The sequence below is a fragment of the Drosophila persimilis genome, unplaced genomic scaffold, assembly GCF_003286085.1.
Source record: "Drosophila persimilis strain 14011-0111.01,24,50 unplaced genomic scaffold, DperRS2 tig00000124-arrow-pilon, whole genome shotgun sequence".
NCBI classification, from domain to species: domain Eukaryota; kingdom Metazoa; phylum Arthropoda; class Insecta; order Diptera; family Drosophilidae; genus Drosophila; species Drosophila persimilis.
Window position 1 is genome coordinate 1,002,151 of NW_020825294.1, and position 24,021 is coordinate 1,026,171.

Here is a 24,021-nt window from a genome sequence, read left to right on the forward strand (position 1 = left end):
TTGCAGCGATTCTTAAACCGAGAGGAGGAGGGCCTAGTCACAGTCCCAATGGCTGTTTGTTTAAGGCCTTGGTTAGCTTTAAAAGGAGCTAGAGCTTATTTCCTGCTGTTGCTATTGCTGTTGCTGTTCTAAGCAGAAGGCAGAGGCATCCTTTTGTCTTCTAGCCAGAAGGCTGGGAGAGCTTGTTAGTTGGACTCTAGCTTGGCTGCTGGCTGCTGGCTGCTTCTGCTGTCTGTTCTGTGCCATTTCAAGTTTGTCGCATTGTACGTACCACGCTGTAGTTGTAGTATTGACCATTTTTAGCCTTTTAAGTACACTTTGGTCATTGTTAAGTACTTTTGCGTGTCAGGGGCGCATTCGACTCCTCTGTCTCTGGTTCTGACTCCGACTTTGACTCTATGGCTGTGGCTGTGCCTGCCTTTGGGGGCACATGTTTTACTTGGTTATTTATGGGCAAAGTGTCAGCGCTAATCAAATGGCTGAATCACAATCTATTTGGTATGTGTCTTGCATTGCATTGTCTTGTATGTTTTGTACTACTATTGGTCTAAAAAGGTCGAAGAACCACAAATTCTATAAGAGAAGAACCACCATGTTCTGTGCATATTCTAGACCATTTTCGGTCTAGACAGATTTGAATCTTCAAAGCTATAAAGACGTCCAGTTTCCGAGTATGTAGCTGAGTTCCTTGATATGGTTTTTGCCCCTCACAAACCACAGTCCTCCGTTGGGAGAGACCCCAGGCAGAAAACCATAAACTGCAGTTTTATGGCCAGCGTGTGGCAAGCCATGCGAAATGATCCAAATGACGCAATATGGCGACATTTTCAAAATGAAAAAGAAACCACATTCGTTTGATCTTTCTGCAAAGCAAACACACACGTGTGCCCCGAAAAAATTTGTCATCGCCCACGCAACGGGATTATAATAGAACTCTTTGGAAATCTGATCATAAGCTCTCGTTCAATGACTGACATCCATCAGAATCACATTGGACATTACGGGGCAGCTTCAGCCTAACCTTACTCAATCGCAGATCCCACAAACCGATGGCACGAAACGGGTTCTACGGGTCAACGTTTTACGAATTAACGGGGAGTTCGCAAAAAGAAAAATACGAATGGACAATCAATATGGAAATTAGCCAAAAGAAAAGGAAAGAATAGGAGAATGAAATCTTGGCTAGCCATTGAACCGGCTTAATGATCTAATAAGTTGAGCGGCTCACAGAACAGTATATGAAAAGATTACAAATTAAATAAAAGCCGGAACTAATTTACTAATCTGCCGAGGTAATTGGATTGAAAAGTTTAAGGCAAAATATATATGTAATAACAAGGATCAAAAGAATTATTATTTGTATAGTACAAATTATGGATTATGAAATACAAATTATTATTTGGCTTGTATTATAAATGTTTGTTATCTTCGCTTTACTACCTTTCGTGGATAATTTTGCTACTTATTTATTTATATTAAAAAGTTTAGCTTGAAAGCAGAATTCTTGATAAAATTAATACTCAAATTTTAAACATTATAATTGAAGGCCGGTTGCATTTAAAGTGTCAACACTCAAGACACATTATTTCTGTTAAGACCCCTTGTAAAATATCATTCGAAGCGGCTTCTTCTTTTGAAATATACTTGAGTTCTGTTTAAAGTTCAAGCAAGTATTTCTTTGGCATTCCAGCAACGTAAAAATGAGGCTGTCATCGATTATCTTCAGATATTATTTCCGCATGCAACTGGGAAACAGCAAAACAACCAAAAATTTTAAATAAATAAATAATGAAAATTGAAATTTTGTTTGCATTTTGGCCAAGACAAAGAATGAACAAAGAGCAAAGCGAAATTCACTCAGAAAACAAAAAAATGAATTCCAGCTGTCAAAAGGCTGTCAGACTGACGAATTGCCGGACCGTTTTGTCTTTTATTTTTCCCCCCTTTTACCCTTTTTCCCCTTGGGCTTTCGGTTTTTCTGTTGCTGTTTTTCTTTCATTAAATGCCCTTTGCGCTGGTTGTTTCGTTCGTACAAACAAAACCGAAATTACACAACAAAAAAGCACAAAAAATAAAACACGAAATTAACCGTTAAGTTGTGTAATTTCACCCAAAAATGCTAACGGCAAATCATAATTTGTTCCAACAAGTCATTCCGTTTTATTAACAGCAGAAGATTTTGCCGTTCTCGAATGAGTAAGTGAAAAACACAACCACAAAACAAAAGACTTGAGCAACGAACTTGTTGAAATGGGAACACGAAAGTTGTAAACCGAAAAACAGGATGCATCGCTCTGTGGCTGAAACTTTTGATACCCTTCAAGACTAATCTCCTTAAGAAATATACAATATGATATGGTCAGCCAATGTTGTTACTTTTTTTTCTTTAACTAAAAAACACACGGAAAACATTTTTTTCCAATCATGGAAAAAATAATACAAACGTATGACTTTTATTATTTTGTAAAGTTTTCTTCAGTGAATATTTTTGTAATTAATTCATTTAATTTCAAAATTTAATTTCATAATTTGTATTAAATTTGTATACAGAAATAAAGAAAAAATAGAAACGGCAGACATATAGCCTAGGAAAATAGTTCACTTTTAATTTTAATATCTTTGACTTCGATATTTAGTGACTTCGGCGCATCTAATGGCACCTATGTATATGATATATGGATGCGATTTTTCTAGGCAGAAAATAAGTTTCTATGCAAAAGTTGTAAGCCAGAAACTGATAGACGGACATCAAATATCACGAATATTTGGCTTTCCTTCTGTTGGTAGCAAATATGTAATACAAATAATTATACCCTCTGGCAAAGGGTAAAATAAAGAACAAAATTATTGTGACTCAATGGTCGCAGGGGGGAAATTTAATGACAAAACCACATTTCAGACGTCTGTGGATGATTTCCAGTTTCCAGTTTTAATTAGCATATTGATGCGAGTATCAATGAGAGCGAGGCCGGGGGAGGGGTAGGTGCTCTGTCTGACGCCCCCACACTGGTCGCTGGTCGATCAGTGGAATGAGCTACAAAATTAACTTTAATTTTAGCTGAGAGACGCTGTGAGTGACCATCAGAGTTGGGTCGACCCGACGCTCGTCGACTCTTGAGAGACACAAACTGGTTTCCTCTCTGGCCAACCTACAATAGCAATAGCAATAGCAGCAGATGGGACTGTGACTGTGACTGCGAATGCGTTTCCAACTGACGTCGAGTGTGTCAGTTGACGAGGATGGGTATACGAGTAGTACAGTGTATAGTGTTGGGGTCTTGCCTGAAGATCTAAAGCTAAACATGGTATTATAAAGTGGAACGCCTTCAAAGTCAAGTTCAATGACGTACTCCACTGCCATCCAAGTACTGAAAATATTCACAACAAATATCAGAAAAGGTTCGGTTTGGGGCGATAAGATTGGATTGGTTGTTGTACAACCATACAACCTATATGGCAATGACGGAGCCAAACAAGCCAAAACAAAACGAGGGGGGCCTCTCTGCTTAGTGTAAGCCAAATTAAGCGGAAAGAGCAACAACTAAGCGGCCAAGCGGCGACTTGTTAAATAATTTATGTGATAAGGCTGATTGCAAATCGTGTTCAATTTGCATATCTGATAGGCCATAAACTGCTTCTGTTGCATGAAATTAATTCAGAAAAAAAAATGGGGATACTATTCGCTGAAAGGGTTGAAAGGGGACACATCCCCTCTGCCTTCATAGAACACTTGAATAATATGAGAAATTTGCTGTATCTCATTGTAGTAGTACTACTATTGTCACGCCTCACAAATCTTTTGACTTTCTTCCCAAACGACATTCAAGCCCCTTACTCGATTTTACCGTGCATATAATTACGGCCACAAGTCCGTCCCACTGCTGCCATTCTACTGCCAAAGTACTTTTCGCTTTTGCTTTTTGATCAGAGCAGCGTTGCTCCCATTGTTGTTGCTGCTGCCATTGCCACTGCCGTTGCCATTGACAGTTGGAGCAAAAGCAGCACGAAGAATGTGTCATAAAGTGGTGCAAATAAAGTGAACCGAAATCAAAAGAAATGTCAGAGATTTCTCACACAGCAGCTCTCCGCAATCTCAATCGTCGCAGCAATTGGTGGCAGGCAGCGGCAGCTGCCAGCTGTTTTGGGTGAAAGTTGTTTCTCTCTCTCGGAATTTCGCCGTCCAGTTTTTGGTACTTTAGATTGGATACTTTACGCGGGACATATAATTTTCTGTAATGACATTGAAGCGACACAATTGGTGTCGGAAATTGAACAATGAAAGTTCTGTTTTTGCGGGGAAATGAAATTAGAAACTTTCGACAAGTACAGATGCTGTAAATGAACTAAATAGGTACTTTAAGTACTGTATTCAAAGTACTGTAACTGAGAAAAGTAGAAGCTTCCAACGGGACGAAGACATGCACTAAGAAGATATCACGTGTTTCCATTAAAGCCCCCTGCAGTAAGAAAGCAACACCATTTTTTCTATATCCCATTTTGGGGACATCTCTCCATCTGCCAATTAAAATTCTCAGTCCCGTGGGTGTCCCGCCTGCGGGAGCCTTTAACCGTAATCAATTCCATTTATGTAAAAACAAGCCAGCCATCGATCTATCTTAATCTGCACACAAAATTCGCACACCTCCCATGCCAATTTAAGGGGACATCGCCAGCGCCAAGTTCGTATGTAAATTTATAAACTCTTTGTCATTGTTTCTTTCTTCTTTGGCATCTATCGCGAACACTTTGCATGTTTTTCCTTTACCTTCCTTCTGGCCAAAAAGACGGAGAGGAGAATAATTAAAGACCCCAATCCAACGACAAATGCGCGCCCAAAGCTGGAGATTAGCTGGAGCGAGCAGCAAACACAGAAATCAATCAGCAAATAGCGCCAAATTATTATGTAAATAATAATTTCTTTAATGCAAAAAAAAAATTGTCACTCTGCCTGCCCAAAAAGTAAAAGTGTTAAACATTGGTAAAATTATGTTTCAGTCCGAGTAAAGCCATGAAAAATTCCGCAAAAAAATTATACATACATTTTAACAGATCATATTTCACTTTCAAAAAGCCAAGCGACAAGAAATGGAGCCCCCAAGTCGGGGTGGGGGAGGCGACTCCCTTGTAGGCGTCGCTTGTAATTAACTTTAAGCCCTCCGGCAGCAGTCAGTCAGCCCTGCCACACTGTGTGGCAACCTCTTTCCTGTGTGCTCGTTGCTCGTTTTTCTTTCGTTACGCTTCATTTAATATGCAGTTCCTGATTTTGTTTTCACTCTTTTTTTGTCGGTCTCTCTGTCTGTTCGCATTGCCAAACGGCTCATTTATTTTGTCACATTGAAGCTTGAAAATGCATGTGGGAGTAGGGGGCTGGAATTGGTAGATGGAGTGGGAAAGGGAAGGCCAGGGCGAGTGCGACTGGAAGGCATGTACACATACATGTACATATGTACATTTTGTGGCTTGATTTTTCAAGTCTGATAAACCCGAGATGTTGGCTTTATTTATTGGTTTGTTTCACTTTCCGGAGCAAACCGCTGTGAGGGCGTTTTTTGTGGCAAATGTTGTCTGTCTGACAATTGCAACTCAATTTGCCTAGCTTCGGTGGAATGGAAATGGTAATGGTAGATTTATGATACTAACTAAAATTAGGATAGCTGACGGACACACACGGTTCTGTAAAAGAGTAAAAGTGAGATCAATGACTCACAAGGGAATTTATTTCGCCAGAAAGGGAAAGCCACAAAGCCGTACAAAAATCTCCACACATTCATCAGGAAGAAAGAATATTGATTGAGTATCGAGTTCCTACTGGAAAAGTTTCTCTTTAGGGAGCATCTACGTTACTAGAAACAAAGCACAAAACAAATTCTTAAATCAAATAAGAAAAAAAACTCACACAAATTGGTTTCAAGTTGATTGTCTATCGATGCTAATCGAATAGGCAAATATTTATCTGGCCGAAAGCACAGTGCAAGTGTTAAAAGTAACAGTCACAGAGCAACAAAACCACTATATACTGGATGTACAAAAACTATCAACATTTGTAGGGCATGACAAAATGTTGAAGAAGCATACCACCTTAACTTTCAAACTTTTCCGTTAGTTGAAAAGAGATTCCCAGATTATGCAAGATTGGGCAAAAATTTTCACATTACGCATACGCATCGTATACGCATATGCAACGCATACGCAATGGGTGCAGCTAGCGGAAAATTGCCATGGGATTTCTGTCTGTCTGTGGTGGTGGGCGTCAGCAGGAAATCATAAAATTACAATTTTCATTGGATGGAACAAGTACATATATCTATCTATCTATCATTATACTGTATACTTTTATCCATATGATATGTCTGTGCATTTGAGACAGCTACAACAACCAACGATTACCTGTTCCGTGGGCAGAGTGTGAATGGCTTAGAGGCTGGAACCTGTCTTTGCTTTTGGCAGGCATATTGTCTGGCCAAGCTATAATTATGTAATTTTGTAAAATGAGTGAAATGCTCGAAGTAGTCATTTATTTGTACAATAAATTACAAGCCATAAACTTATATTCTGTTGAAATGCCAACTCGATTACACGACAATTGGCTCATTTGCCTAATTAAACGAAACAGTCTAAAACGCCCACGGGCTAACGAGAAGGAACAGCAAAAGTGCGGGTGCTGATCAACAAGTCTCGTTATAATAATTTCCACCCAGTATATAATTAAACGATTTGCGCATTTGCCTATCAACCCCCTACCCTCTTTGTCTCACACGGAAGTCATAGACAGATGAAAAGATTACTTTTGCGTGCGACTAATAACAGTTGCTAAACGAGATATGTACACTACATACACTCTTTTTCGCCATTCTCGCTCAGAAAAATTATATTAAAAATGAATTATTTTCTAAGCCGCAAACAAAAGAACCATAGGGGGAAACATAAGACAAATACGAAAGCCCAGCCCTAGTATGAAATGACGGAAGCCGGCCTCAATTGTGGTTTCTATCATATTCAGATGTACATATATATATTTATAGTTTGATATATCAATAGACATAAAAAGGCGTACCCGCTCAATTGTAGCGGCAATCAATAAACGATTTTTTCTCTGATATATTTTCATAATTGAATTGTAGCAAAAAATAAAAAGATTATTTTTGTTGAAAAATTAAGCCAAACATCAAAAGAGATTGAGACACACACACACACAAATCATAAGGTTAAAGATTAATGTTGAAAGGTTTGAAGAGATAGAAAAAAAAAGATAATTATTGTGGAGAGACCAGAACAAAGAAAACCATCAATTGAATAACTATGAAAAAGAATTACAATTAACTGAAAGGAATTACAATAAATTGTGTCCATTTGTACTTAAAGATTGTTCAAATCGCAGCCTTGATCCAACTCTGGGTATGTAGACTCGAATGCGAAACGAGGAAACGTAAGGATCGTAGTGCTCGATGTACTTTTTGGCGTTGTATGCCATTTTCTCTGTGAGTTTCAGTTACGTACTGACGCGCTTGTCTCCGTTCCAATTGACGTTATTGATTTCCTTCATCTCGTGCCACTTATGATTGAGATCAACGCAGTTGCACTTGTTGGTTTCGTTCATCTGTTCTTTCGATTCCACTACCTTTTAATGGAAATAACTCTATGAAGCCTTATAGATGTTGATTGTAAACTCATCCATCATCCAAATTGAGAATCCATAACTTTAAGTCCCAAATGGCTACCAATTAAATCTTTCACCTGCAAATTCTTCAGTCAAACCATATCAAAGCATTGAAATTCGACACTCGACAGCTGCCCATATAGTTTTGTAACGCAATGTAATACGTTTAGATCCCAATTTATCGTTGGTGCCAGGTTATTCGTTCACACTTGCTGTCCAACTCTTGGATTGGAGCGTGCTGTTGCTGCCGCTGCTGTTGCTGTTGCTTCTGTTTCGGTGTCGCGCACAAATCAAATTCAAATTAGAACACACGAAAAACACACACGAATGCGGGCCAATTATGCAAATTTCTTAACGTCTGTCTCTGACAACACAAAAGCAACAACAAAAATTTGCATATCGGTCAATTGTTGCACGATTTTGTGGTCTGCTCTGCGCACGCGTTGCAAATACCTATAAGTGTGAACCAAAATTCACAATTTTTAGTGTAATGTTTCGTATTTCTGTATTTCTGTATTAAAGTGGAATATTTTTAGTGTAACGCACGTTCAATGCCAATATGACACCCCCACTGCTTTGCATAAACACACTTTTGTTGCTGGTCGGTCTTTTTTTGGACTTACTCGTATAAATAAACATGGTACTGGTACCGTGGTATGTTTTTTATACCCGATACTCAAAATGAGTATTGGGGTATATTAGATTTGTGGTAAAAGTGGATGTGTGTAACGTCCAGAAGGAATCGTTTCCGACCCTATAAAGTATATATATTCTTGATCAGCATCAATAGCCGAGTCGATTGAGCCCTGTCTGTCTGTCCGTCTGTCCGTCTGTCCGTCTGTCCGTCTGTCCGTCCGTCCGTCTGTCCGTCCCCTTCAGCGCCTAATGCTCAAAGACTATAAGAGCTAGAGCAACGATGTTTTGGATCCAGACTTCTGTGATATGTCACTGCTCCAAAAATATTTCAAAACTTTGCCCCGCCCACTTCCGCCCCCACAAAGGGCGAAAATCTGTGGCATCCACAATTTCGACGATACGAGAAAACTAAAAACGCAGAATCGTAGAAGATGACTATATCTTCTAGATTGCAAAATCTGAACCAGATCGTATAATTATTACAGCCAGAATCACGAAAACAATTTCACTCTTTCTCGCTCTGTCTCACTCTAACACACAGGTTTCATGGTCGGTTTTGCCAATTGCAAAATATGAGTTCAAGGATCTCAGAACCTATAAAAGCCAGAGCAACCAAATTTGGTATCCACACTCCTGTGATATCGGACCTTGACCGTTTCCTGTCCAAATTTCGCCACACCCCCTTCCGCCCCCGCAAAGGACGAAAATCTGAGGCAACCACAAATCTCAGAGACTATTAAGGCTAGAGTAACCAAATTTGGTACACACACTCCTTTAAGATGTCACTATAAAACGTATATCTCAGAATTTCGCCCCACCCCCATCCGCCCCCACAAAGGACGAAAATCTGTTGCATCCACAATATTGCAGATTTGAGAAAACTAAAAGCGCAGAATCATAGATAATGACCATATCTATTAGATTGCTGAATCTGGATCAGATCAGATCATTTTTATAGCCAAAAGGAACAAATCAATTTGCAGTGGCTACGCAGCGCCCGACGTCACGCTCAGACTGATTTTCTGTCTCTCTCGCACGCACTCTTTGTCGTGTCGTTAAATATTAGCGGCGTCTGCCAGAGGAGAGCCATACTGACTTAGTATCGGGTATAACCGTAGAGTTGCGGTGTCCGCAGCAACTCACAACGTTCCCCCTCGTTTTTTTTTCTTTTTGTGCACCCACACACATTTTGGACTATTTTTAAACAAATGGCAAATCAATCAATGCTGTGGGGGAAGTCGAAAAATGTAATGCAAAACCAAAAATGAGGGATTAACCTACATAGAAACACTCGACGTGCACATACTATATTTCTGAGGCAAGACAATTTCTGGCCAAATTACGCATCCGATTGATATGGAAATAACTGGAAATCAATACCAAATCGACCGCAGAAACCTCTCCATGCAAAACTACTTTCGTTTTGGGCAATTATTGTAGCGAATACAAAAAAAAACAAAAAACTATTTCAAGCAGTTGTAGATATTTCCTTACTGCGGTTGGGTGACAGAAAACCTGTAAAGAAATATAATAATAATCAAAATAATTACACTGACCTTCGGTGAAGTGCCTTGGGTCCGCTACATAGCCACCACCACACCACAGTGGACTTGAACGGATTTTTTTGAAAATGATTTTTTCTGTGGTTATTTCGCCTTGTTATTTGTAGTACTAGTTGTGGCTAGAACTCCACTGGGAAATGTACAACAAAAATTAGTTTCAAATGTCTAAATTATACAAAAGCTTCCTTTACAAAATATGCTAGAAACATTTCCATAAAACTCATTGCATACAGCATTCCCTGTAAAAGAGAATAACTTTTTACTATCAAAATATATGATCATTTGTCCTACAAAATTTAATTAGCTACTTCCAAGCTCCTCCTTTAGATGGAGGAATTCCTTTTTAATATCAAATTAAATCATAATTTATTCTATAAAATTTACTTAAATTATTTACAACATATAAAAAATTTCCAACCAATTTCATATAAGATAGAATAAAAGACTTAGGCAACAAACTTGATACCTTATTTATTTCTACTTTTAATTCTTAAAGCTAGAATACTGTATAATTTCGGAAGATTTAACCACTTCAAACAGCTGTATAATTCTCTAACCAGTCTTCAAAAACAAATACTTAAGCAACGAACTTGATTGAATTCTACTGTGAATTGCTAATATCGTTCCAATTTCCATATTCCAAAGTCTAATGCATTCCCATTTGATTTCTTATGTGCAATCAGCGCAACCTTTTGTCTAATAAGTCAAACGATAAGAAAACATAAATAAATTGGCAAATCTGGGGCTCCCTTTCGCCTTTTGACTGCTCCCCAGCGTAACATTAAATTTATGCCAACGCTTAATTATACAAAATTACGCTTAATTAAATTTTAATTAACACAATCAACTAGCGTACACACAGCAGGAACAAAGTTAAAGAAGAAACCGGCAAAACGTGTCCAAAATACGAAACCAATTTGTGAATGTGGAGTACGGTCTGCGTGCCACAGAAAAAATTCCAAAAACCAAAACAGCAAAAAACGAGACTGCAACAACAACAACATTGAGGCAGCGTTTATTTCTAGCTAAAAGTGCTGAAAGATTCAACGCATTCGCCAAAACCGAAACTGAAAACCAAAAACCAAAACGAGTGCAAGTTCAACGGGGAAAACGGGTTTTCCATTTCCCTCCCGGCCACAAAAAACACACAAACAGCATATGAGGAAGTTAGTGCCTGAGCAGCTAAGCAAAGCGGAGTGCAGAGTGGTGGAGTGGGGCGGTGGAAGGCTTAGTAACAGTTACTATTTAGCGGTCGGCCACAGCCACAGCATAAAATATTCACTGAAATTGCTTTTGCTCTCTCTCTCTGTGATTAGGAATGGGGTGCAGGTGGGGGTGGAGTGCATCCGCTGCTCTGTCTGCGCTAAATTTAGACCTTTTCTTTTGCGGATTTTAGCTGTAAGACACAAGCGTTTCAATGTTAATGCTGTTCAACACTTATTTTGACAGCCTTAATGGGTGTAACAGTGGGACCAGAGCGATTGTTCTGAGCAGCCTTGAAAATCTTGAAGATTTCTTACACTAAAATCAGAAATTCGTTTTAATTGTTCTGTTGATCTGACAGGCCCGATCTCCAAAGCACTGTTTATCAACAGAAAAAATAAATAAATAAATGAAGTTCTTGCACAATTTGGACAATTACAAATGATGTGACTGTCATCAGGGGACACGCGTATGGTTGAAGCGGAGAATCCTCTCCACCTGACTACCTGAAATAATAGCGAAACAACGAATTAAATTAAATCTAAACACAAAAAAAGAGCTACAAGTGGACACACATGTCCGAGATGTGCTGCCTGTTGCCCCGAGCTCTGAGGCGGAAATAGACTGTGACATCCGCTGACAGCGAAAAGGAGAGAGAGGGAGACAATCAAAGAATCTGAGACCTCTGCCGCTCTATAGCTCTGTCTCTCCTCTGGCTCTATGGCTCTTCCCATATCCGCTGGACGTTGGCCGCAAATTTAATTAGAAATCTGCACGACGCGACTGGGGAGACTTCCATGTCAGTTCAAAGCACTTTTGCTTCCGCCAAGAAAACAACAAAAACTACAATACTCTTTTCTACTATACGTATAGGTACATTTTCTCACTTTTGCAAAAGATAATTAACTAACAAAATTTCTTTCAGCTCTGCTCTTGTCATTCCAGCCAGCGCGCCAGCCCACACAGACGCAGTACAGTCGCAGTCACAGACTCAGTCTCAGCGGTAGAAAAGACTCAAATTAGACCGTGAAAGCAATAATATCAAAAGAGAGGCAAATAACCAGCAAAGCGTGCAAAAGGAAAAGCCAAGAAAATTATCGTTTGGGAGGGGGCAGTTCTTTTGTACACACAGTAGCAGTAGCCAGGGCCTAAAATAGCTAGAAAATTATTATTATGATAATAAATTAAAGTTGCCATTAATTTAGCCAAAACGAAACGCGAAGCAGCTCGTAGCCAGCTCGCAGTCAGTTCGCAGCCAGACCGACCCTAGACCCGCTGGACGGTAGCATAATAACAATAAATAATAATTTGAAATAGGCGAAGAACCAGAACAAAAAGGCAGAAGAAGCCACTGCAGCCTCCTACAATCTCCTCCTCCAATCCTCTAGAGAAAGAGAGCCGCAGCAACAGCAAAAAAGCTTAAACAAAAAGAAGACTCTGAAGAAAACCAAAAGCAGCTCGAGCGCATCGAGCGTGCAAATTAAAAGCGCACAACAGTAGCTCCCGAGGAGCTCCAACCAGAGAGCTATAGCCACAGCAACATGGAAGTGGCTACAACAAACAATCACAGTCAGAGCCATCATCATCATCATCATCATCTGCAGGCTGTGGCAGCAGTGGCAGCCCAGTCCCATGGCAGTGTTGGTGTTGGTGGTGGCGGGGGGGTCTCCGGCTCCGGCTCCCGTTCCCCCTTTCAGCGTGAGGTGCGTGAATGGCAACGCATCGATCCCAATACTGGTGCCCTGTTTAGCGGACGTTTGGAAGCAGATCGCTGGATAAATGGACCACTGAACAGCTACGGCAAGGTGAGTTACGAAATCTAGAGATGGTAACGTGATTAGCTACTAGTTTAAGTGGAGCCCTGAACGAACTCACAGTTCTGTCTGAAAATGAGAAAATGCTCTCGAGGTTTGTGATTTTTACGAACCCTCAATCGGTCATCGGAAGAATTCTTGAACTATCGTATGCGCAGAAGTACCATCTCCAAACACAAAATCGAAAACTACAATGCGATTACTTTTGGCTCTGATTGATGGAACCCATGGATGGTCTTCCAGCTCTTCTCTGCTCCCGTCTAGACCTAATTGCTGTTGCTCTTTGTTTGTCCATCGTCTTTTAAATGAAATTGAAAGGTCCAGTCCGCTGCTCTCCGCTCAAGAATCCCTCCAGACACTAGACACTAGAGACTCGGCTCTCTAAATGGAGAGGCGTACACTAATTTAGAAGAGACTGCGGCACTTGCCGCTTGATTGCTGGTTTAGGTTTCCTGGCTTCCTTCGATTTTAATCAGTTAATAGTTTATTTAGTTCAAGAATACCCAAGGCAATGCCTCTGTAGGAATACAACAAAAAGAGAAACAGAAGTACGAAAGGAGACGAAACGATCAAATCATTGGAAATCAATTGGATACTAATTTTTTATGAAGCAAAAATTAAATTAAATAGAAACAAGCATGGAATAACCATAAAAGCTCATATATTGGGATAATTTCGAACCTTTCAAATGCATTAAATAAATATTTTTGTGTAATTTCGAATATTTGGAAAGTGCCATTTCAGTTGGCAGACAAATGTCTGGCATTTAATGATTGGGCAAGAACACCACACCGTTAGCAAATCCAATAACTTAAGAACCTGAATGATGTTGGCTGGTGGTTAGCGAATACCGCAGGTCCAATTGGACACTGGCTTCGTTTTGTGTGTCAGGCAACTTTTTCCCCGAACGCAACTGCAACTCGAACCGCAGACATGGACACAGACCAAGCCATGGACATGGCCACAGATACTGCGATACGATGACCGTTTTTACTCAACCATAATTAACAGGTCACACGCACACTCTCACATCTCGGTGAAGCGAAACAATCGGAGAGATAAATGGGATCCGAATCCGAATTGCTGAAATACAGAAAGAGAGAGATGAAGACGCAGTCGCAGTTGCAAACGATGTGCGCCACCTATGTAGAGATTTCAGTTAAAAAACTTACGAATACGAATCCTCATCTTTTCCATCATGTCTGAGGGGGGCTTTCGGTTTTATCTTTTCGCGAGAAACACAAAGATGATAATTAATTCGAGCTATTCTTCAGATTTCACTTGTCTTTGGGCTATGGCTTGTCTGTCTTACCATTGATTGCTCTAGAATTTTGTCGGTTAATTATAAATGGTGAAGCACTTCGGGGGCCTATCGTTAATTTTATGCCTATTCATCCACTGGCAGTCCAACAAGCCGTCATCATTCCCATCCCCATCATCCCCACCATCCTCATCATCATCATCATCTTGGTCGTGTGTGTGGTCAAGTTGGAGTCTTCGCGCCTCGAGTGCCTCCAAGACAAACAAAAAACCAAATAAAATTTCGACTGAAATAGTACCACAGATACTTAAACAGATCTAGACTCTAAGATACTCTACTCCATTCTAGCCGATTCGCTCTGCTCTGATCTGATATGCTCTGCTGCTAGAACTTCCATCAAATGCAATGACATCATGGCTTCGGTATTGGCGGTACTCAGACTCGAACTCCAGAGATTGATCCATATAATTATTTGATTTTGTTGTTGATTTTTTTGATGAATTCTGATCGGCTTATGAGACCATAGTATCACTACCCTGTCGTGAATGAGATCATAGTGGAATATCTTGTGTTGACCTTAGGTATTGGATATTTAGTTGTATTTCAAAATATTGCGAATTCTCTGAGTACTTTTTTGGATTACAATTTTTGAGAATTTTACTCATGAAGTTCATTGTGAATGCGGATGTCCCATCTTATCCTAACTAGCCATCAATTTGGCACTCTTCCTTTCCTATTCCCTCAAACATTAGTATCTCTTTAAAATCCTAAATAGTTTAATAATTATTTTATAAAGTACTAGGTGGCAAGCCCCCCACACATTCGCTTCGATCATGCGCCAAATTCCAGTATGAGTAACATATCGGATGGCGACCCAAAACTTTTTTTTATAATAGAGAGATATTTCCGTATTGCAAATACCTAACCATTTATCAGGTTACCTCTTTTGGTTGGAAGATCAGTTATTATACCAACAACTGTAATGATCGGCTGCGGTTCAGTTCAAAGTTGACATTTGAAATGCAATCTTGCTGGATCCAAAAAAAAAAAATGCGATCATTTAATCACCTGGAGCCAAATCATTTGCCGATCATTTAATGACCGAACAGTCACTCAATTTGGAGACTGTTACATTCACCCGATCGCTGTTGATATGCCCTTTTGCAGCGATACTTTTATGACTGCAGGGTATTCGGGAAGAAAGACACAGAAACAAGCCATTGAAAGTTGTTTCATTCCGCTGACTTTGTACCGTACCTTATCGCGATTGAACTTTGTTGCCACTGAGCGGCTGACGATGCCGATGTCTCGATGTCGAGGCCTGACCAAAAGATGAAAGAGGCTTGGGAGAGGCGATCAATACAATCGACGGGAAACGATCAGCAGTCGTAAGAATTTGCTAAGAGTAGTCCTAGTGCCGCTGCCAGTGTCGGTACTGCCGCATCAGTTTCAGTTTAAAGAGGTGCTCGATTCGATTTGATTGCCAAGTCCGGGATTTATATCAACCGATGTCCCGCTGCTCTCAGATGTTCGGATGCTCTCAGATGCTGTGCCGACAAAGTCAATGCAAAGGCAACGCTTGTGCCGGCATAGATCACAGTGAAATCAATTTGGCAATAGTCAATAACCGAGAGGAGAGCAGAGCAGATCGCAGATCGCAGATCGAAGACGCACCCAGGCATCCAGTCATCCAGTAACCGTTAGGCAACAGTTAGACACACACACACAGATGGATGGATGGATAGATCCATGACAACTTCTTCATTAGCATTATGGATTGTTGCAACAGGCCAACCGACAACAGAGCCGAACCGAACCTAACCCAAGAAAAGCAATGGCAAAAATTTACATTTTGCAAGATTTTTCCAACATGCAAGCGCAAGCTCAAGCTCCAGCATTTGAATTATTTGCCGGCAGTTGTAGTCTCTGTTTCTCTATTTCTGGCCATGTTGCCACAATGTTGCAGCCGTCTAACGGTACAAAGCCGCTGGCAATGCCGCCGCCGCCACCGCCTTTGTGGGTCACTAGGTTGCCACAAGCACAAGTCTAACCAGAAAAAAAGATGCTGCAAGTACTGCAGAAGACCAGAGGAAGATGCAGCTAGCCAGCCAGCCAGCCAACCACTCGAGAGTTTTTAACTTGTGGTCAAGGTGTGACGACTCGTTGTGTGTACTGGCATCTACTTGTATCTATGTGTATCTACAGATAGGAGTACATATATGTTTGCTCTGTAAGCCATTAGGCCATTTGGCTTTGGCTGCCACACGTAAATTACTTGCAACTAATTGAGGATGTCAACTGACGTGTCTTACTTCAATTAAGTGCTTCCTCTGCCATTAATGAACCCCATAGTGCGACTGAATAAGCGATATGAGGAAAATATGGATGGATGGATGGATATGTGGTTGGCGGGAAACGACTTGGGGCATCAACTTCAATGACGCAAACCGGGGTAAACATACATACATACTCGTACATACCACTTGTATGATTTACTGCGAGCACTCGCCTGCAGCCCCATGCTCCATGCCCCTACCACTCTCGACTATATAGAGATATAAAGCCAACGAGATCGTGACAGAAATAATGCATATAAAAATGTATATTATTATAGTTTAAAAGGCACAAAAGGTCCAACAAAATGGCCTGTGCAAAAAAGCGCCTCCCGCCGGAGAGCGCAGGAGAGCAATTTGTTGGGCGCACACTGGTGTGGGTAATAATTGGAATTGGGAAAGAATCGAAATCCCGTAATTATGTATCGAACAAGCAAAATTTCATCTGGATTCTACGACAACCATTTATTCTGTTTCACAATTCCCTCTCACAATCATCATAAATGGACAAACATTCCATTTCCCATTCTTTACACTTCTTGAAGTTTTTCAGATTTCCAAGATGTTCCATTCATAAGCGATAATTACCATTACCATTTGAATGGCCTGCATCCCACTGTGCACTGTGCAAGGTATGATGTACCAAAGTCAGTGCCAGCTAAAAATAAAAAGAGTCAACGCTTTGGCATGTCTATGCAGGCGATCTGTGTGTGAGAGCTGCCAGCCATACAGCCATCCTAGCCAGAAAAGGCGACATGCATGCCACAGACTGAAGGACTGAAGGACTGAGAGACTGAGACAGGCGGATAGACACAGACATGGGGCATATGCCATATGGCAGAGCAGAGTCCACACAGCAAGAGCCGGAGTCAGCATCAGGGCAGGAGATAGACAGTCAATCTTATGGCCACAAACAGCCAGACAGCCAGCCACGACCAAGCAGACGACGCCGAAGACGATGTCGACTGCGGTGATGATGATGATCATCATCATCATCATGGTGTAGCATCATTAAATTTGTTTCAGAGCGTGGCCCAGGCCCAAGCGAAAATATTTTGGCATACTCGTACTCCGTAGACCATAGACTATAGAGACCAGACGCTAGAGCAAAAGCCAAAAGCAAAGAAAGAAAAAAACCAAAAGCAAAGCCAAAGTCTCTTCCTCTACATCATCACGACTTTGGCTGTTATAATATATGCGAGAGCTGGGTTGGTGGCTATGGCAAGTCGTGGCAAAGTCTCTGAATTTCATTGAACCTTCAACTTGACTTTGCGATTCGGATTTGGGATTTTGGATGCAGCATTTTCAATTTGGTCTTCGGTACTTACGAGGCGATCTGCTGCAGGCCCGGCTAGCTCTTTCAGGTCGTATATACTCTGTGGTTGCAGTGGAGTGGAGTGGAGTGTAGAGTGTGGTGTGGCGGCTGCTGGTTGCTGGCTGCTGCTCAAGTTCGAGATCATGACACTGATCGCTGGCTGATCATTTTGGTCATGCTAAAATAATTCATTTACAGTTGGCTTTCTTTCGCCAGCTGTTTGCGGCTGCTGTTGCTGCTTTGATTGAGGCACCCCCTCTGGGGGACAGCAAGCTGTGAGTTTCAACAGCCATGCAGATTGGCACAGCTTAATTAGCCCGAGCCCGAGACAACGAGACTCCAAGATCAAGACCAAGACTACAACCAGGCCACAAAAACTTGCCTGCCAGGCAGCCAGCCAGCCTACACATGGCCAACAACAGAAAGCTAAAATGGCACACAGCAAGACTCTGCGAAACGGCAGAACAGCTAACATCGAACAGCATTTGGTTAGAACGAAAAGAGGTCATCGATAGACAGGCACACACTCGCTGCACAAAAAAAAAAAAATATAATACCACATTGCGAAAAAGGAGGTTCAGTGCAACAGCTCTCCAAACAAAGTACAGAAAAAAAGAATCTCCTCCTGACCATGGGGCGATATGGCGTGAGAAACTCTGGCAGAACGTGCATGGCCCAAGGGTTCGAAACTTTGCTGTGCTTAAACTCGTACTCGTAATTTATGTCTGTCTGTTCCCTTTCTTGGTCACAGTCTGGGTCCCGGATGCCGGGTCCCCAATAATCTGTGCTCAAGGATGAGTGTGACTTTTGGGAGACGCAGAAATTATTATATTTCAGGCCTGCGGTCAATGGAGCAGCTGAAAGTTAAACTGCGACCGAGCTGAAGTGAACAAATGAAACGAATTGATTGAGAACTTTTCGAAGGGATATAACCCTGAACTGAAATTCGGATACGGTGCATAACAGAAGCTGAAGACTGATGGGAACTCAATGAGCTTGGAGTTTGAGAGAGAAGAACCGTTGATGATATCTACTCGCTACTCGCTACAGTTAAGACTCGTTAGTGATGGAACACAGTTAATTGAAATCGATTCTGCGATAGTTTGGAATCAAAATGATCCATGATGGAACACCAGGGCTACCAAAAAACGAATGGGAAATTACCGTCTTGATCTTTATATGCTACCTAGAAATATGTATCTGAATCTACTTCCCATTATTACACAAAGAACTGTAAGTCTCCCGCTGAAGTAATACTGATTATTTTCCCATCTAATGAAGCTAATTATAAAGATCTCACCACAGTCTCTGTCTATGGCATATTCTCTAAGACAAAACAAAGAGGCAAAAAGTCTAGAGCCTCAAAACCCATGACATGACTCAACCCCACAACAAAATGCATAGAATATGAATATTTCATTGTTTCTACCGCCCTCCGGAGCAACAGAACATTCAAATTTTTGTATATTCTATAAAGACAATGCTGCACTTTGACTCTGAATCAGCCGTATATTGTGCTGCAGCATTTCCATTTGGTCATTGACACGAATGGGCCACAAAAACTGGACATGGACATGGACACGAGGACAAGCTGGGCGGAGCGTTGCAGAGCGGACAGGCCAACAGCGAGTTCAAGTTTTTATTTGGGGCATATTATACATTTTTAGCACTATAAATCATCAAAGCAATCGATTGCCACAATCGATCTTTGGCCATTTCAAATGTGTTTTCCGCTTTTGTAGTGTTTTTTTTTTACATAGATACCCTTTGCAGAAGGAGAAACATTATTTTGGGCAGAGTTTTGAAAGAACACAAATTCGGTCTGATTTTGTGAGGTAAAATTGATCAATATTGGATGACAATATCATGCAACGAATGGTCGAAACGTTAGTCTCTGTTAGAAACATACTCAATCTGCAAAAGCGTATGACAGACTTCGGCTTCCACAGCTGTCCTTTCTCTCCTCTGTTTTTTATTTCTTCTGTGGTGTGTCATGGCACGACCCAATGCACGGATCTGCTAATTGTTGGAGTCTATGGGTGCAAAAGGGTGCAGTTTGCAGTTGCAGTCGGAGTGAGCTCTCGAGAGTCTCTAGTTTGATTTGTGGCTAACGTTGGGTCACGTGTGCCGTAGCGAGCGGGCCCAGCTGTCCAGATAAGAGACGCACGGCCTGGCACGAAGCACGGAGAAGTGATCAAGCGGCTAGCGCGACGCTTGACGGTCAAGTGTTTCGTCTGGCAACTTTCATACGACCCGTTGCCGAATGCCGAATGCCATACGACAATCCAAACACTTTAACGCCCCACACCGGGACACACCCACAAAAAAAGCCCATACATAGATATATACATACAAATACTACATTTAGATATACCGACAATCCCCATCGGATTGCTTACTTAATGCTTTATTTATATCATTTGTAAGAGATTTGAATGTTTGTTTTGGCAGGGAATGGCCAAAACGTAGCCGTTTATCGGCCGTAATTGAGATATTAATTAGATCAAGCGGAATCGGGTGCTTTTCGAGTGTTCGGATCGCTACAAAGGAATGAAAATGTAATGAAAAATAATAAATGAATTTACAAAAATTGTGGAAGCACTTAAATAAATCGTCAACATAAGGAACTCTTAAGAACTCTTGAACTCCTATGGAATGCAATTTCGATCATAAGGAAACCACTGACCATTCACTAGGGATCTACACTTCCAACAATCCAACCAATCGTCCAACTAAATTTACAAAAAATCTTACTAAAATACTAAAATGCCAGCACAAGAAACCAAAAACCAAAATTAATTTTAATACAACTCCTTTGATCCACTCATTATCCTGCCATCACTGAATCCCGCAACTCTCTTTCTCTCTCCCATCTCTCTCTCTCTCCGCCAGATATCCGATTCCCAAAACATCTCACAGCCAAACGGCACACAGCACACACAACGCAAGCAGTTGGAGGTGCTGAAGGCACGCACCGCCAACGGCGCCATGCAGGTGATACGCACCCAGACAGTACAAAAGACCTCATCCACCAGCACATCGCGAGGTTGGGCCACATCCTCCACATCCACCACGACCCGCACCAGCAACGGCCACCTCGGCAGCAGCACTGATCCTTCTCCGCCATCCCATATGCCGTCCATCTGGGCCCCGCCATCCATTTCGAGGCCTTCCTCTCAGAGTGTTGACATCTGTGAGCTTAGCGATGATAATAGCAGTCTCAGTCGCAGTCTCAGCAGCGATGTTGGCATCGTATCCCCATCCGCGTCTGCATCCGCGTCCATGTCCACGCTGAGCAAGCGCAATGGCCAGGAGCTCATCGACGATCATGTTGATTTTGTTGTGATTAATGGTGAAGCCAGCGATCAAGACGCTGACGACGTCGTCGTCGCTCATTTGCACAAACTCGGCCACAATTTGTTACCCGATACAGCTCCAAGTCTGAAATTGAGCAATCTAATGGTAAGTCCGAAGCCCAGTGCCCATATGCCCTTTGGCGGCCATTGGCTATTGGCCAGAGACTCGACTCAACTCGACTCGAACATGCGGTAGTCCAAGCTTTTGTGCCTCTACAATTTTTCACTCGCTCGCTTCTTGTGGCATTTCTTTTGGTTTTTGTTATTTTGGCTCATTAGCATGCGCCGATGTTTGCTTGTGTTTTTCTGCTTTTGCCTTTGCTTTTGCTTTTGCAGTCATTTTTCTTCCGAGTCTGCTGGAGGAGTACGGGTAATCTCCTGCCACGGCCACGGCAATGACCGAAAATGGCCAGTTGTTAACGGTCTCGTCTCTGATTATTGTTGTTGTTATGGGGAAAATGCTTATACTCGGAGTACACTGAGAGCTGCGGGAAAACAAATCATGAAAACTTGTAATGATCCATGGTGGGGGTAGGTGGGAAAATGTTGATGGCAGGGACATCAGCTGTCGAACAGATTGATGTGAATTGCGGAACCAAATGATAATGGGGTATAGAAACCAAGAAGGCAGACTAAGATATTATACGCCTTCATCGGCAGAAACTTGATTTGCAGTTTTCTCTTTTATTATATTCTAGAGTACTATATTTTCCTGGTTTCCCCAAAAGACTCCCAAACCTTGATTGAGCTATCGATATGTATTCATTATATCAATGGCTAGCACGATATTTAATACATAGGTATATCATCGAAAGATTCGAAATACATATTGGTAATCCAAAATTACTTTTTCCGATACCACGATCATCATTTTCTTCTCACTTCCCATCTGTAGATCCGACACACGCCCTACCTTTGGGGATTTCCTTTCAAAAGATGAGGTCACCTGTCACAGCCATAAAGGGAGTATCCGTAGATTAATAGACACAATCTTCAGACAGGCTACCAAAGAAAATTAACAAAAGTCACGGCTCGTCTCCACTTGGCAAAATGCCATATATCACTCCAGAAAAAACACTAGACTAGACGACACCACACCCCCGCGTTTCGTCTGACTGTCTGTCTGTCTGGTTCTAATGAAAGGTTGAGTCAACCATCGCATCGAAATGAAATGGAATGGAATGAAAATCAATAATAATTGCCCAGGCCCAGTTAGGCGATGCTTAGCACTTCTATCGGTCGGGACGGGACATTTGGGTCATGACCACAATGGAAATTTCTTTGGCAACTCTCGCTCATTAGGCAGCAAACAGTAAAAACTGTCTAATTATTGGGCATCTGCGAAAGTGTCTTGCCTCAAGACCTCAACGCCCACAATCAGCAGTTGGTTCTGGTCCATAAATCTTGACACGAAAAATTTCTTTGGCAACTTATGCTCGTTCGTAAAAGTAAAAGATAGAAATGTAGTAACAAATAGACAAGTAGGAAGAGATATTCAATAAGGAAAGATATACATTTTCGAGAGGGTTTCACCACAATGGTTTTAAAAAAGATGGTAAAATTAAGAAACCTATAAAAAAAGTTATTGGTGAAAACTTGATTAGTTTTCATTGGTAGGAGAAGTATTTGAAGGAGATGCTGGGATCTTACTTTACAGCCATCAGGAATACAGGAATGTAGGAGAGATAGATGTTAGATTCATATTCGAAAAAAATTGAAACTAAACCGAGCCAAAAGAGCTAATCATGCATTAAAAATAAAAAATCAGTTACTAGCTACGAGAAAGCTATGTTAGTATTAGTAAGTATTTAAGAAGAGTCCGTGCTTGAGACCATCTGCGGTTCATCCAAGTAATAATTCGACCTCAAATCGGTAGGAACAAAAAGAGCTTCTAGCGTATCTAATATGAATCGTGCATGCGGCTCAACAATTCAGGGCTATCAGGATCTATAGCTTTTCGGGATTTCCAAACACTCATTGCAACTTTTGGACATTGAATATTATTGAATGCTATGACAATCTCTAACAATCATCGTTAATTTTTATAACAAAATATCATATTCTTTCAATGCGGAAACTCATTTTGCCATGGCTTAAATTACAGACCGATTGCGAGTTAACTGCTAAGCACTTCCTTAAGCAGTTCCTGCCAAACAATGCACCCACTCTCATACCCAGTCCCAGTCCCAATCTCGCTCCACTCCTCCGAGAGTATACCCGTAACAATTACAGCAACAGCAATAATAAATATGTATAACCAGAACAAGAGACACCCGCACTCGAGCAAGCGCTATAATGCGCTCAGCTCTTCTTTGTGATGTGATTTTATATTATTTTATTTTTATATTTTTACTTTTTTAACCTGTGTTTTTTTTTGTTGTTGTTTCTGTCCATTTACAGAAAAGCAGTTCGAGTATTTCCAGCCAAAGCAGCAACAATTCAAATTTAACAACTGCAACAGCCACAGCGGGCAACACCCACAGAAGTGCGGGCAAAATAAGCCTACATGCAATTGTTGGACCAGAATCATCATCATCCACCACATCCACATCCACACCGTCGTTGTCGTTGTCGTCCGCATGGGCCAAGCAGCAGCAGCAGCAGGCCGACTTATATGGCCAGCCACCAGCCAGCAGCAGCAGCAGTCGCGTGGGTGTATCCCAAGCTCAGCCGCAGCCTGGTACTGGAGCTGGAGCTGGATCTGATGCTGACGTAGCTGTTGTTGTTGGTAGTACGCCAACGCGACTTCGTCGTGATTTGGAAAGTTTCCGGCATTATAACGATGACGCTGCCAACGACGATGATTTGCGGTGAGTGAGTGAGCAGCAGCAGCAGAATTGAATCTTTCGAAAACTCAAATTTCATGGCATTATCTGAATGGCTC

At 41.4% G+C, this 24,021-nt stretch overlaps 1 protein-coding gene across 6 annotated transcripts in view; it reads left to right on the forward strand.

Annotated features, from left to right (window-relative positions):
* LOC6593495 (serine-rich adhesin for platelets) overlaps nucleotides 1-24,021 on the forward strand; it is a 40,488-nt gene that overhangs the window by 8,727 nt on the left and 7,740 nt on the right. For 4 of the 6 annotated variants that reach the window (XM_026987441.1, XM_026987436.1, XM_026987440.1 and 1 more), the window contains exons 2-4: nucleotides 11,984-12,863; nucleotides 20,674-21,243; nucleotides 23,538-23,947. In XM_026987441.1, the coding sequence (XP_026843242.1) occupies nucleotides 12,600-12,863; nucleotides 20,674-21,243; nucleotides 23,538-23,947 (1,244 nt within the window). In that variant the 5' untranslated portion in view covers nucleotides 11,984-12,599. Of the gene's footprint in view, nucleotides 1-11,875; nucleotides 11,932-11,983; nucleotides 12,864-20,673; nucleotides 21,244-23,537; nucleotides 23,948-24,021 lie in introns of those variants that run through there. The other 2 variants (XM_026987437.1, XM_026987439.1) reach the window with 2 other exon arrangements.